At 35.4% G+C, this 15,127-nt stretch overlaps 1 protein-coding gene across 1 annotated transcript in view; it reads left to right on the forward strand.

Annotated features, from left to right (window-relative positions):
• Window positions 1–15,127, forward strand: part of LOC136831259 (serine/threonine-protein kinase PLK1-like) — a 457,722-nt gene that overhangs the window by 435,724 nt on the left and 6,871 nt on the right. The window contains exons 4-6 of the mRNA XM_067091344.1: window positions 11,260–11,471; window positions 14,411–14,506; window positions 14,749–14,948. Of these exons, the coding sequence (XP_066947445.1) occupies window positions 11,260–11,471; window positions 14,411–14,506; window positions 14,749–14,948 (508 nt within the window). The remainder of the gene's footprint in view (window positions 1–11,259; window positions 11,472–14,410; window positions 14,507–14,748; window positions 14,949–15,127) is intronic.

Consider the following 15,127-nt stretch of genomic DNA (forward strand, 5'->3'; position numbering starts at 1 on the left):
TTGGAAAACTGCGAAAGAGAGAGAGAGAGAGAGAGAGAGAGAGGATAATGCACTGCAGGCAGGCGCTCTTTCCTTTTCCGAGTTGATGGTGGGGTTTTGGGGTTTATGATGCTGAATCTGTTTGTCTTGAGTTTTACGTCCTGAAGTCACTTGATAATTACAATCGAGTATTTTATTGTTTTTTGCAGAAATTAGTAAATTGCTGGTCGGTAATAAAATGTAATTTGGGTATAGTTCAATTGCTGGATTTTGCCTGCAAAAGTTGTTTGGTAATTACGGTCAATGTTGTAATATTATTAGTATTATAAAAGTCAGTAGGTTGATGGCAGATAAAATGTGATTTGCATTTTTTTTCTTTAATGCTGGATTACTTTGCCTACTTTGAAATTCAGGATTAGAAGCATTGATAATTTTCGCAGTGGCTAACACTATTACAAATTCGCGTATGACCTTTTTCCGGCACTCTAATCAAAGTTATAAACATGGAATTAACAGCTTCATGTGATAATTGTATAGTGAATTCATTTTCCTTTATTTCGAATCGATGGAGGTGGCAGGGAAAGTCTGTTATTGTTGTCTCTTTAGAATATGGATGAAAATTATCCATCTTGGCTGCAGTTGATGTATTTATTATTATTGTTAGTCTAGGATAGCGTAGCTGCTTTTGCCTTACCAAAAATATCAACGGTGCAATAATTATTTCCTGATAAACGTCTCTCTCTCTCTCTCTCTCTCTCTCTCTCTCTCTCTCTCTCTCTCTCTCTCTCTCTCTCTCTCTCTCTCTCGGTCTGTGGAAATGGTTTAGTATAGAGAGGTCAGGTTTTCTTTTGAGTGCCTGCCGACCGTTTTATATAGAGTTTTGGAACTTATTTTATGAAGACGGTTATTTTTCTCGAATTTTTCGATACGTATATTTTTTTTATACGTATACTTGACACATTTTTCGTGATCATTTTTTCTGATTACACGCACATACACACACATGTAAAATATTATATATATATATATATATATATATATATATATATATATATATATATATATATATATATATATATATATATATATATATATATATATATATATATATATATATATATATATATACACACATAAATACATACACACACACAATTAAACTGTCATGTACACTTACGCATAAGCCTGATGCAAATTGTCATGAGCTGCTAACCCATTATTATCAACTAATGGAGCATATGAAATTTGATTATATTTGCAACAGATGCACGCTCCGAGTTTATGAATGACAATCCTCTCTCCCTGACCCTTTCCCGTCAGTTTCAGTAGCGCCATGTCATTGTCTTTGTACACTTTTCTTTTTAAATGCTTTAAAATGGTTTGGATTCTCTCTCTGGGTGGGTGGGTATGTTGCGTTACTTTTTGTTTCAAGTATTTGCAGAATTGAAGTGTTATGGGATCATTGAAATAATGAGGTGCATGTCTGTGCGTATACCTATGTTTGTTTGTGTATGTATATATGTAATATATATTATATATATACATATGTGTGTGTCTATGTACACATATATCTGTCTATCTATATATATACGTATATATATATATATATATATATATATATATATATATATATATATATATAGAGAGAGAGAGAGAGAGAGAGAGAGAGAGAGAGAGAGAGAGAGAGAGAGAGAGAGAGAGAGAGAAATACGTACATATATATTTTTCAGTTGCACTTGGCTAATGGAATTCACAACGAGTTCATCGGTATTGTAATAAATTAATTGCAGCAAATAAACAATTTTCTCGTGTTTTTAACCGTAATTATTATACTGACAAAACGAGGATCAGTTCTAAAAGCATCGCAATTCCCGACGAAATGAAATATAAGAAGCAATTATTAGGTTATTTCAGTCATACGCGCCTTACCTTGAAGGCGAAAGTTCGTTGCATTACTTTAATGGGTCTGTTTACTCGCCGCGGGTTAGGTACTTTTAACGCTACGTCTGTACACAGCCTAAGGATGGCCCTTGTTTGATTTGTCCTAGTAATTGTTAGGTAGTTTTCTTGACACTGAAGCTCTAATGCCATTTGTTCCTTTTAATACAGAACAACACGAAAATTTCGCATTCTTTCTGACCTTTCAGTTAATTGAATCACCGCACATACGCCTCTTTTATCTCCAAGCTGTTATGAAAATAGGACCTATATCTGGAAATTGCATCGTAATCTATTTTCCCCCAAGAAAACACATTGCACGCCCGATGAAGTATTCGTGTTTTATGGGCTCGTAATTGCTGTTTAAATTACATTTTCCCTTCTCCAGACGCTGAAATAATTTATGTCTGTGGTGGAAACGAGGTGGTGAGGTTGGGAGAGTAGAAGATGGGAAATATACGTTGGGGTAATGAAGTGGGTTTTTAAAAAGTCTGCGGTGTTGAGTTGTAAATTTTCATTATTCTTATCGGGTAAATGGCTCTTGGAGGAATTCAGATGGATTTGAGATGAGTAATGCAAGCTTTAATGTAGAAAAACATGAAATTTTAATTTGGAATATATATTAATTTTTACGTAAAGACCCAGATCCTCTTCCGGTAATGCGTTTCGTATTGTTTGATGTAGTTTGTTCCTTGAATCCAAACAAGAGAAATTGTATTTATTGTGTGCGATATCTTTTAACATTAAGAAGATTCTGATTCCCACGTAATATAGCAGAAATAAGTAAGAATTAGTTTTCTCATCAGACTTCATTTTGCAAATTCTCTCGTTTTGAAAAACTGCAATATCGGTTTCATCGCAATTAGCACATGACATTTATCTTTTTCCAAGTTGCTGTTTAAAATGTTTATATAGAAAACGGTAAAACAAAGAAAACTTATCCTTTCATTCCCATTATAACGTGTTTTTAAGTAAATGTTGTAATGTAGATTTGATACGGTTGGAAATCCAACGCTGTGACTAGCCACAGCATTGAGGGAACACTTATCCAGATTTTAGTTTCTCTCAGTATTACGCTTCAGATGGTAATTTTTTCATTCTGCATTTCTGGTTTTACTTCGTTTTCCACGTGGTTTAGAGTTTTTTTTAGTTAAACTTTGAGGTTCATCAAAGAGAGGAATTTGAGTTTGAAGTAGCTTGTAACATTGACTCCATGAGTTCATCTGTTTGTTTACTTCTGGTAATTAATGCATTTATAAATTTAGCAAACACCCATATATATACAGTATATATATATATATATATATGTGTGTGTGTGTGTGTGTGTGTGTGTGTGTGTGTAAAACAGCAAACGTTTCTCGGCTGCCCAAATTTCGATGAGAACCATCCGATGATCATCACACTCGACTGTGATATAGACGATACATGCTTCCTATTGGCAAAGCATTCATCTGCCACCCAGCTCTTCATCATCATCATATCGTGTCGGTGGTAAGGTGTTACGGCCGAGGAGAGCTGTTTTATCTCTTCCTCGTTAAGGGAAGCTGCTGTTCAAGTTGTATGGAAGGGGCCAATGGAGGTGGGGATGCCCAACGCAGCTTTAATACCCCCACCTTCTCTTTTCCCTCATTTATTTTTGGTTACACACACACACACACACACACACCACAGTTCGCATTGGTAATGGAAAAGGGGTACCGTGCATACGTGATCTGTGGTTTCATTCAATCAAACTTTATACAGTACTATACTTTGTGTGTGTGTGTGTGTGTATATATATATATACCTGTATATATATATATATATATATATATATATATATATATATATATATATATATATATATATATATATATTCATGAAACTACAAATGTCGCTTAATATCCAGTTCATGCTACTTCGGGAATATCCCCGATGGGGAATTATCACCGAAGGGGAATTTTTAAAGTGATAAATGGATCGGAACCGACGGGGTCGAGACCCGGCGGTTCCGATCCATTTATCACTTTAAAAATTCCCCTTCGGTGTTAATGCCCCATCGGAGATATTCCCGAAGTAGCGTGAATTGATATTGCGACATTTGTAGTTTCATGAATATATATAAATCACGGTGTGATGATAAAAATTTCATATATATATGTATGTATATATATATATATATATATATATATATATATATATATATATATATATATATATATATATATCCTAAAGATGACTTTGGAATAAAATTTGAAAGTCTTGGTACCATTTCCTTTTATTTTCACGTGAGCACTTATTATATACTACATCCACAGGATCATTGTGGAAATTAAAGATATATATATATATATATATATATATATATATATATATATATATATATATATATATATATATATATGAAATGCACACAAAACCTGTTAATTAATGTCCTTTTCGTGGTATGTATGGCACAGGGAGATTTGAGAAGATGGGAAATTTGTACATAAACAGAAGTGGATAGAAAGAATAGAGTGGGTGGAAAGGAAGGATTAGTTAGTGTGCTGTGAGGTGTTAGTGGTATAATTAGATAAGTGAGGATAACGTAGGTGAGAGAGAGACAATTAGAGTTTATTGTGAAGGCTAGGAAGAATGTTGGACCGTGTCTCCTTTATGAAATAGAGGTTTGGACGTTGAATGCGAATGAAAAATAAAAAGATGAAAGTGTTATATGAACTATTTTTGTAGTATACGTTGCATGAGAAGACCGTGGAGTGGAAGATATGTGAAGATGAACAGAAATTGTAAAATGGTTAGGTTAGATAAAGGGATAGAACGGAATGTTGTGTTGAAAAGAACGGAGGCCAGTAAACTGATAAAAATAAAGTATAATGCTGATGTGTTGTATATTCAGTTACCCGCCATAGGATAGTTTTTTTTTTATGTGGAATACTGTCGTCTTGGATTTCCACAAACCCATTTGAATTATCTTATTGGGCACTGGTCCGCAATCCAATTCGAATATGGAAGGTAGAAACTTTTCCCATTTAAAAAGTTCCAAACTGGGTTGAATTGGACAAAGGTTAATTTATCGATGTTTTGTGGAAGTCTGGATAGCGTTGGATTTCTTTAGGCTCCTATTCTGTACTTTCTCTCTCTCTCTCTCTCTCTCTCTCTCTCTCTCTCTCTCTCTCTCTCTCTCTCTCTCTCTCTCTCTCTCTCTCTCTCTCTGGACTTTTTCAGTGTACATTAAAGTGTGTACATTTTGAAATTATTTCTATCATGTTGTCACTGTAAAGATTAAATTGGTATGTCAAAACAACTTCTTGTTAGTAAATATGTTTTAGTATAGTAAAGGGTATGATATCAGGAATAATTTATAAACTGCTTTTTGAAGTTCTGAGCATTGCAGTGCTTTTTATTTGCTTCCGTCGACATTAGTTTCGGTGGTGTTATGAAACTTTCCTTGAAGTTCTGATGTCCCCTCTTTTTATTTGAACTCCGTGCTCTCTGGTAATGCGTTTACATTTGATACGATCATAAATTTTATTGAAGAATATTCGTATGTTACCAGTGTTTACTTATGTAACCGCTTCGAAAAACAAGTTTATTTTTTGTGTTGTAGAAGAAAACCTATTATCTCCTAGAGAAATACTTGGAGGTCAATGATAATATTTTTCAAGTTTTACCTCAGCGCATTTGTCAAGGGCATGGGCTTATTGTTTCACAGCCCAACGCTAAATTAGGTAGCTAGATCGTCAGTTGTTTTTTCGGCCAAAATTCCTCATCTCTCAGTTATTAAGTATTCACTACATCCACTTACACTGCTAATAGTCGTTGCTTTCTCTTCTAACTTCTATTGCCAAGGAAGAGAGGTTTTAATGAAGTTGTCAGATGGTGTTTATCATCGAACATTGATTCAGAAAAAAATTGTTATTGGAAAGTGCCTGTGAATATTTTTCCTTGAAGATTCGCTCGCCACAGGGCTCATGAGTTTTAATATAAGTCCTCGTTTAAGCCGAAGGCTTTCTCTACTTTTCTTTATTAGGCTGCAGCCAACTTTCTTTCTCGGCCATATTTTCAGAAAGGCAATACAGAACTTTATACAATATATTTATCTACAAAATATAACCAATACATTATTTTTGTGACATCAGTCTTTTCCTTGGATTATTATAAGGACTTGGTAGTGTTCCATATCGTGAGTGGTTAATCGCTTGATCTCCATGTGAAATATTCAGTTATTACTCATCAAGTGAAGCTGTGATGAGAATATTTTTTATACGAAAGTCCTCAAGAGCAAGATATAAATTTCAGTTCAAGTTTAATGGTCTCCCATCAACAAGGTAAACTGTCCTTCATAAAAATTTACGCCCCATATTTATTTAAAATATAGTCCATTTCTCATCACACCTCTCTCTCTCTCTCTCTCTCTCTCTCTCTCTCTCTCTCTCTCTCTCTCTCTCTCTCTCTCTCTCTCTCTCTCTCTCTCTGATAAGCCGCGTTATCATCATTATATAACTTTCATCATAAGAATAAAATACGAATATAATGGCAAATAAATCAGGTTCATTATATTAGGAGTTTTGTGCGAACACCTACTGTTACTCTGTTTGAAAGTGCCCATTTGACTTTTTTTAAAACTTGAATGCTTGCAGATTACCAGAGGATAGTGCTTGCGGAAACAGTAGAAAGGGAAGGACTTAACATAGGATAGTGCTTGTGGAAACAGTTGAAAAGAAAAGACTTAACACAGGATAGTGCTTGTGAAAACAGTAGAAAGTGAAAGACTTAACATAGGACCTCAGTTGGTAGCTAAGACACTCTGCTGATCAGTTCAGTATTGACGCATATAAATATATCTTAATTTCTGTTATCATCAGTTTAATTTAGTTAGAATGGATCTTTGACGAAGAAAACCTAATGTGATTACTAGTTGTTTGGAGACGAAACTGTATTAACGGTTGATTCCATACCTTGAGAAATATAGAAACGTAACTCGTATCATATAATGAAAGATGTTTTATTATGGTAAGAATTGTTGCTGATGTGAAGAAAATAGAAAATGCCACGGTTTCAGATACAAAGATTGCTGTATTGTATAACTAAAATTCTCAGCATCCACTTTGTAGCAGTCGTTATTGTATAAGAGAAAACTTGCACGTTTTTCAAAAGTATTTGTGTCGGGTAATCTATTATTAAGTATTATATTGTACGTAAAGAAGTATTCGCCATGTTTGAAGGTGTTATCTGTCCAGTTGCATTTCTTTACAGAACCTCCATTTTTTCCTGTTTACCTTAAATGGGTGAAGAAATGGGTTAGTGATATAATAGTTCAAACAACAACCTAGACAGCTTGAAGTTATGTCTTTCCTGTTTTGCACACCGTTTTTATATTGTAGTGTGTATTCTCTCCGATTGTGTATCTCCCCATCCTTGCTACGTTGTTATTGCCGTCACAATTATTGTCTGATTTTCACATTTGTAGTTTTGCCAAATGTAACACTGTATTGCCTTAATAATATGAGAGACCCTTCGCGGCCCACTGGCGCCTCCGGAGCGAGAATCTCATCACCTGCAAACCGTAATTAACTAAATTCTCGAGAGGCTGCGTAAACAACATTAGGTCCCAGGTACAGTTGCCTCTCCACTTTGGGTAATCAGTCCTCCTCCTCCTCCTCCTCCTCCTCCTCCTCCTCCTCCTCCTCCTCCTCCTCCTCCTCCTCCTCCTCCTCCTCCTCCTCCTCCTCTTGTTCGTATGTTGGACAAGGGAGGCCTAACTATAACTGTATGCTTTCCACGCTGTCATAGGCCTATGGAACGCGGTGGTATTAGTTTTTCTTTATTTTGTGTCTTGCTGTTTCTTTGTTTTAACTTTCAAGTGTCTTGTTGCTTTAACTTCTGAGAACAAAGAACTTCAGAACCTGCGCTTCAGGTATGACGAAGAGGAATATAAAGTGCACGTTATAGTCTGAGTATGCTAGACATATTTCCAAAGGCGTCCGTAGCTTATATGTAGGCGTAAGATCTCTCCATTCAAGTCCGTATTTATTCTGATTGCCATATCTGTTTTGAGATCCGCGTCATCCTTTTGATACAGAAACGATTTTCATAGGAACATTAATGTGGAGATGGAATGAAAACATTATTTGAGACCGCGAGGTCTGTGTCGTCGATTTGAACCAGAAGCAGAAGAGGACGACTTCGGCCTCATCCATGCCAGAAGCGACTATTTCCCTGTTGGTCTCATCTCGTTGTTATATCCCTGTGGGCAGCTTCTCCTCCTCCTCCTCCTCCTCCTCCTCCTCCTCCTCCTCCTCCTCCATTCTCTTGTGAGAATTATTATACCTGAGCGGATGGATGGCTTAAGTGCAGGGAGAGACCCCTGCATATAATTACTGTAGGTTATAGCCTACGGTCACTTAAAATTGGTTTTTTTTTTTTTTTTTTTTTTTTTTTTTTTTTTTTTTTTTTTTTTTGAGCTGGTAATTGTTGATGTTTTTCGCACTGAATAATTTCACTTGTAATCAGGAGATTTGGAGAAACGGACATTCGCACTGTGGGGGGAAGCACTTAAGTATTGCTGTTATACAAGGGAACGTTGAGACTTGTTATTGTCATCATCATTTAATTAACAACAGTTCTCTCAGTCTTTACAATTTGAATGACGTGAAGAAGAATTGCGCTTGTTTATTGCATAATTTTCCGTCAGTTTTTTATTGAATAGTTTTTGCCATGTGGAAAAATACGATATCAAGTTAAATTTTATTATTTCAAGAAGACCTACTTATAATGAATAATATTTGATATGTGAAATGATTTGAATTTCATCAAAGGAAAGCACATGAACCCATTAGAATTTAGGTAATGTACAAGGGAAGCATTTATTGATAGAAACTTGCAAAGGATGCTTAGTGACTGTCTACGCAAAACCCAGGAATGCTGCACCATTGGGATGGAATGGACTCAGTAGTTTTATATATATATATATATATATATATATATATATATATATATATATATATATATATATATATATATACAGGCAGTCCCCGGTTTACGACGGGGGTTCCGTTCTTGCGCCGCGTCGTAACCCGAAAATCGTCGTAAGCCGGAAAATCGTCGAAAATCGTCAAAAATCATAAGAAAACCTTACTTTTAATGCTCTGGGTGCATTGAAAACGATGTAAACTGCATTATTATTGAGTTTTACATCAAAAAAACCTTCAAATTATGATTATTCTGCCGTTTTGGGGCCATATTTCTTCCGTCGGATCGGCGTCACGGCGTCGTAACCCCGAACATGCGTCGTAAGCCAGGAAATAATTTCTGATGAATATATTTGAAAAGCGTCGTAACCTCGAACGTCGTAAATGGCGGAACCGTAAGTAAACAGGGGACTGCCTGTATATATATATATATATATATATATATATATATATATATATATATATATATATATATTATATATATATATATATATATATATATATATATATATATTATATATATATATATATATATATATATATATAATATTTCAACACAGAGTTGGACTCAGTTTCTATTCGAAATTCACAGATAAATGGCATTGGGACAGTTTTTAAATTCGTCAACACGGCAGGTTTTTTTTTTTTTTTTTTTACATCGCGAAAAAGAAGCCATACAACATTGTGCTGTGTATTTTAAAATTCAGACAACAGCAGCATCAGCAACAGCGTCCCGGTTTTGGAATGATTTCATCTGAATTCTATTTCCTGAAACTGGAACAGAGTTACCCCATGTGGAAATTCCGAAAGTACTTCGTTCCATTTCATTTGAAATAACTTTTTATTTTTAGCGCTGGTGCTGGAGTGCTCGAACACCTCGGTTTGAAGAACTTTAAATGTTGTTTGTGACGATATTTACATTTGGTTATGCGTTTGCCACGGTAGATGTAGTGATAATGATGGGTTTATTTGGCAGTATCGTATTTATTAATACTATACTTGCATGCCCACGTGTCAAGGACGCCGGTAATGAGAGACGGCAAGACCAGGCCTTAAGGAAGACTAAGGCTTTCAAATTCTGCATACTCGCACAAGGAACAGTAAGCCCAGTGATGTGAGTGAGAGCCTGGCCACGGGCTGGACGACGAGGAAGTAAAAAAAAAATATCCTTAGATTACCGTTACGCTTAAATAAATTATAAATATAGTTTGCAGTTACGTAGATATGTTCATTTTATCAAGCTTTTTTTTTAGTTGTCTGACTTTTTTATTTTATTTTATTTTACGCCTGTAGACTATCTCTCACGGGAAAGCGTTTGAAAAGCCATGACTTTTTCCGCTAGGGAACTGATGCTGGAGGAAAGTGTGTTTTATAAGTGGTTATCAAGCCTTGGGATGGACGCTACAAAGTTCCCCTCGCCATCAGTCTTATCCCAGTGTGAGTGAAACCTTTTTCCTCTGTATGTAATGACAACGGTATGTGATGCAATACCCAAGTCAAGGGTAATTGTTGTCTGCCCACTTTTTCAACCTTTTTTTATGATTCGTCCGCCATTTTTCGCAGTTAAAACTCGAGGGCTAATTAACTGGGGTCTTGCCCCAATTTATGTCACAGTTTGGCATGAAATGGTTCATATTGCTGCAGTAATTGGGAAATGATGGATTTATGGACGCCGTCTAACTAACAGGTGAATGTCGGTTGGAGACACTAAAATGAAATATGGAATTTCGTTCTTTCGGATTGCAGGAAGCATCCTCGTTTAATGATTACTCTAAAAGGGGGCTAGTTTGAATGACTACGGAATACAGGACGGTCTGATCGTACCTTCACTAATAGGGTTGAGTTATTGTTATGTTAACGATTCTGTCCCTCCCTCCCTCTCATTTGTGTTTTACATCTTCGCATATTTGTGCTCAGAGGCAGCTTCGAGGCGACTTGTTCTCGTGGGAACTGCATCTGTCTTTTGTCATGTATTTTACTTTGTTCCTTAAAAAAAGAAGAAGAAAAAGTTTAAAGTCAAGGACATGTGGTGTTGCCTACTGCCCGTTGTTATTCATAGATGCATGTTACTTTTAGCTTTGTTTTTGAAAGAAGCTGTTATTTTTTACGTTTTCAGACAACACTTAAATACATCAGCTGCCTTCTTATTTCTTGATGTAGAATGATTCGTTCAGATTTTCGAATTATATGAAAAATGAAACGGGTACTTGTCCCTACCCCTTTTACGTGTATAGAGCACTTGAATCTTTTAAGGACTGCATGTGTAACTTTTTATTCGAGTCGTCCCTTGGTTAAGTGGCGGCTTCTTGCCGTGTTGTATAATTGTATAATATACAGTAAGATAGACTCAGTTTCAGTTTTGCGGACTGAAAATCTCTCCTCTCTTCTTCAGAGTTTGGTACATGTGTTGAGGCGTCGTCGGACCCTGACGGAGCCGGAGGTGCGCTATTACATGCGGCAGTTGGCGGAGGGCGTCGCCTACGTCCATCAGCAGCAGGTCATCCACCGGGACTTGAAATTGGGCAACATGTTCCTGACGGAGGACATGGTCATGAAGATCGGAGACTTCGGGCTGGCCACGCGACCTGACGACAACAGGAATGTGTGAGTTTTCAAAGGCTTAGCAAAGTGTCTTTTACGAAAGTTAGTCAGGAGTGCGTTTTGCAAGTGATTTACCATTGCATGACCTGGAGTAATTATGTGTAACAGGCGGGGCTAATGGCTGTCTCGTCTGGAGTTTTCCTCAGGCGAAGGCCCAGAGCATTTTCGTGTTGAAGGAAGCTACAAGGGATGTTTGTCAAAGAAACAAGAGTATTAGTGTCACTTGCTTTTGATTTGTCAGGCAGACAAAATGGCGTGATTGCTTTTCGTGTCTTGTGTGCAAGTGGCCATAAATTTTTAATTTTTATATACTTTAGATAACTCGACATTGAAAAGAGTAATACCTTAACAAGAAAATCATTCATTCTTCAGAGAACATAATTTGCTGGGAGCAGCATTGTGCTCTGTGGTACGTGACATCTTGTAATACACTAGATAATGGTACATGTGCAATATTAAAAATACCGGATCTTAATGCAGACCTTGATACAGTAGTATGTGAGCTTATTGTATGCCTAAAATGGATAAACGTTAAAGGTGATTCACTGGAACGGTTTTAAGGTATATAAATTGAAAATGTTTAATCTGCATCGAAATCTCACGTCAAGAGGAGCCCCACAAGGAAGTATTCTATGGCCTACATTAAGTATATTCACTGTCGAATCGTGGCTTAAGAGGAAAAAAGCTGAGTATAAATTTATCGCAACTAAACAGCTACGTGGCAAGAAAGGAAGGCGAATGTATCATGTGACCAGAATAATGAACACATTGGATATAAAGGGGAGTTATCATAGAGATATTTTAATAGAGACAGTGGTCTTTTTTTCCCTTAATACCTGGCCTTGATTAGGGGAATGGCTTTATATATATATATATATATATATATATATATATATATATATATATATATATATATATATATATATATATATATATATATATATATATATATGTATATATATATATATATATATATATATATATATATATATATACTGTATATATATATATATATATATATATATATATATATATATATATATATATATAATGTACATATATACACTATATACATATTCATATACATGCATATACCTTATGTAGTGTTATATTTCTGGTGAGAGGTTTCAGTATTGATGGAAAGGCTTTTCTTTGAAATTGTGATGCTGGCTGACTGTGGTGCGGTTTTCACGGAAGTAATTTCGGATTTCCATACAATTTTTAAGGTTTAAAATAGTCACCAAAGGAAACCGGATGCTTTAATCACCAGGTGCCTTGTAACTCTATAGAAATTTAAAAATACGAAGAGTCGTTTGTAATCAGCAGATTTCAGCCCTCGAGTTTCACAATCTCATTCAAAGCTGGCCAAATTAAAGGGTGGAAAAAGCTTTGATCTTCTCGTCTTCGTATGTAATTACGAAGGGTAATTAGAACTCCCAATAGGAAGGAGTCTTGTTATTCGAGGGCGACATAGGTTCGTCTTTTTCCTGAAGTATGAATAGAGAGCATTATGCCTGTTTTTTTTATTGCATTTCATGTATACAGCAGTGATTTATTGTATATTTATAATTTCAAGTATGATATTCCATGTATGTCTATATATACTGTAATATATATATATATATATATATATATATATATATATATATATATATATATATATATATATATATATATATATATATATATATATATATATATATATACATATACATATACATATGTGTGTGTGTGTGTGTGTGTGTGTGTAAAAAAGACACTCCTCTACTTACAAACTTTCAGATATATGAACTACTGCGATTGTAAATTAAAACTGTACTTTACTCTATTATTATCATAATTTGCTTAATGTATTTAGATTTTGTATATCATTCGTATTAATAAAATACCCCATGAAATACAGTACAGTACTAGTGTTGTGTTTTAGTATGAAAAAACATAAACAGCATTGTACGTACTGACTCTACCTATACCAAGTTGGACTTACGAACAAATCAAGATATGAACAGCTGTTCAGAACGTTACTTGTTCGTAAGTAGAGGACAAGTATCACTGTGGCAGTAAATGGTACAAATTGTCTTTTGCTGCCATGATAAGTGCTAATATCTTGGTATGCTAATGTTACATATCCCAAGGAGTGCCTGGTGGAGAGTAGGGAATCCCCATTCTGCTAGGAAATGCTCCCCATAAATTTTTGATAAGCCTTTTTATTTAGAGGCCAGTGCAACTGCATACAGAATATCTGGTAAATCCACTCATTAAGGACTTCTTACTACTACTGCAGTAGTCATATGGCGTGCTAGGGGTTTGAGATGCAAGTGTTGTTTCAATGAAAATGATTGCTTGTCAAAGGATAGTGGACCCTTTATAGGCAGAAAGTGGCCCCTTGAAGGAAGAGAAGAGTTTTCCAGTGACTAATGGAACCACACTCCTGCTCGTGTGGGATGCCAGGAAATGAAAATGACAGCAGCATTGTTGCCACTGTGATGTAGAAATTGCTGAAAGCAAGATGTTTGCAGTCTCATAACCTTTAACACTTGCAAAAAAAGCAATATAGGATAAGAAGACACTGAATTTTGAATGTGCATGGATATGGTGCAGAACAGAAGGGAATGGTAATTGAGGGATAGAAGCTGAATGTTACAGCATATACTTTGTATGTATGGTAAGACTCTGAAGACACTATTAGTTTTAATGACATAATCCTTGTGGTTATTAAACAACTTTCATACCATACTTTACCACATGGCATGCAAGCTGTGGTAAGCTGTTTAAATCATTGACACTCTGCCTTCTAAGTTAAATTTTCTTTTTTTTTTTTATGACCAATGAAATGAGTGTTTCAGATATGGTATCTGTACTCATTTTATCTTATTACTGGAAAATTAAAAGTAATTTTTACATTTGTTTTAATTTTCATTAATAATGTCCCATCTTTTCAGGACCATTTGTGGAACACCAAATTACATAGCTCCAGAAGTTTTAAATAAATTAGGTCATTCGTACGAGGCTGACATTTGGGCAATGGGTTGCATCATGTAAGTAATAGTTTTGGTTGGAATAGTTAAATGTGCTGCATATATAAGGTCTTGCACCATTTGTAGTATGTATATTGATGTTTGTTGTAAGTTTGGTAGAAATATTTTTATCCATATTAGTAACTGTCACCCTGTTTCATATATTTTGCAATTGACACACAAAGTAACATTACTTTTGTTAATTTTGAAATCTGTTTTGATAGATGAAATATTTTAACTGAGAGGAATTTTTCTCTTCCAAGGTATGCTCTGTTAGTGGGACAGCCACCATTTGAAACAGATACCCTGAAGGAAACATATTCACGAATCACTACCAACAAGTATGTCATTCCTCCTCTTATAAGCGAAGCTGCAAGACACCTTATTCGGCGGTTCCTCCATCCTGATCCAAATGCTAGACCAAGGTTGGACCAAGTTCTCAACCATGAATTCTTTACGACAGGTGAGAGAGCACTGCAGGCTCAATGGGATATCTCCTCATAATGATAGGTGTTGTGTTCCTATGGAGTACTCTTACTAGGCCAGTGTATATTTTACTAAATTTGTTGTTTCTTCTCACCTAGCATTCTTGATTTTACCCTAAACAGTTTCATTCTTTACTACTGAATAATCAAGGAACTT

This window comes from Macrobrachium rosenbergii, chromosome 4 (genome assembly GCF_040412425.1).
Source record: "Macrobrachium rosenbergii isolate ZJJX-2024 chromosome 4, ASM4041242v1, whole genome shotgun sequence".
NCBI classification, from domain to species: Eukaryota; Metazoa; Arthropoda; class Malacostraca; order Decapoda; family Palaemonidae; genus Macrobrachium; species Macrobrachium rosenbergii.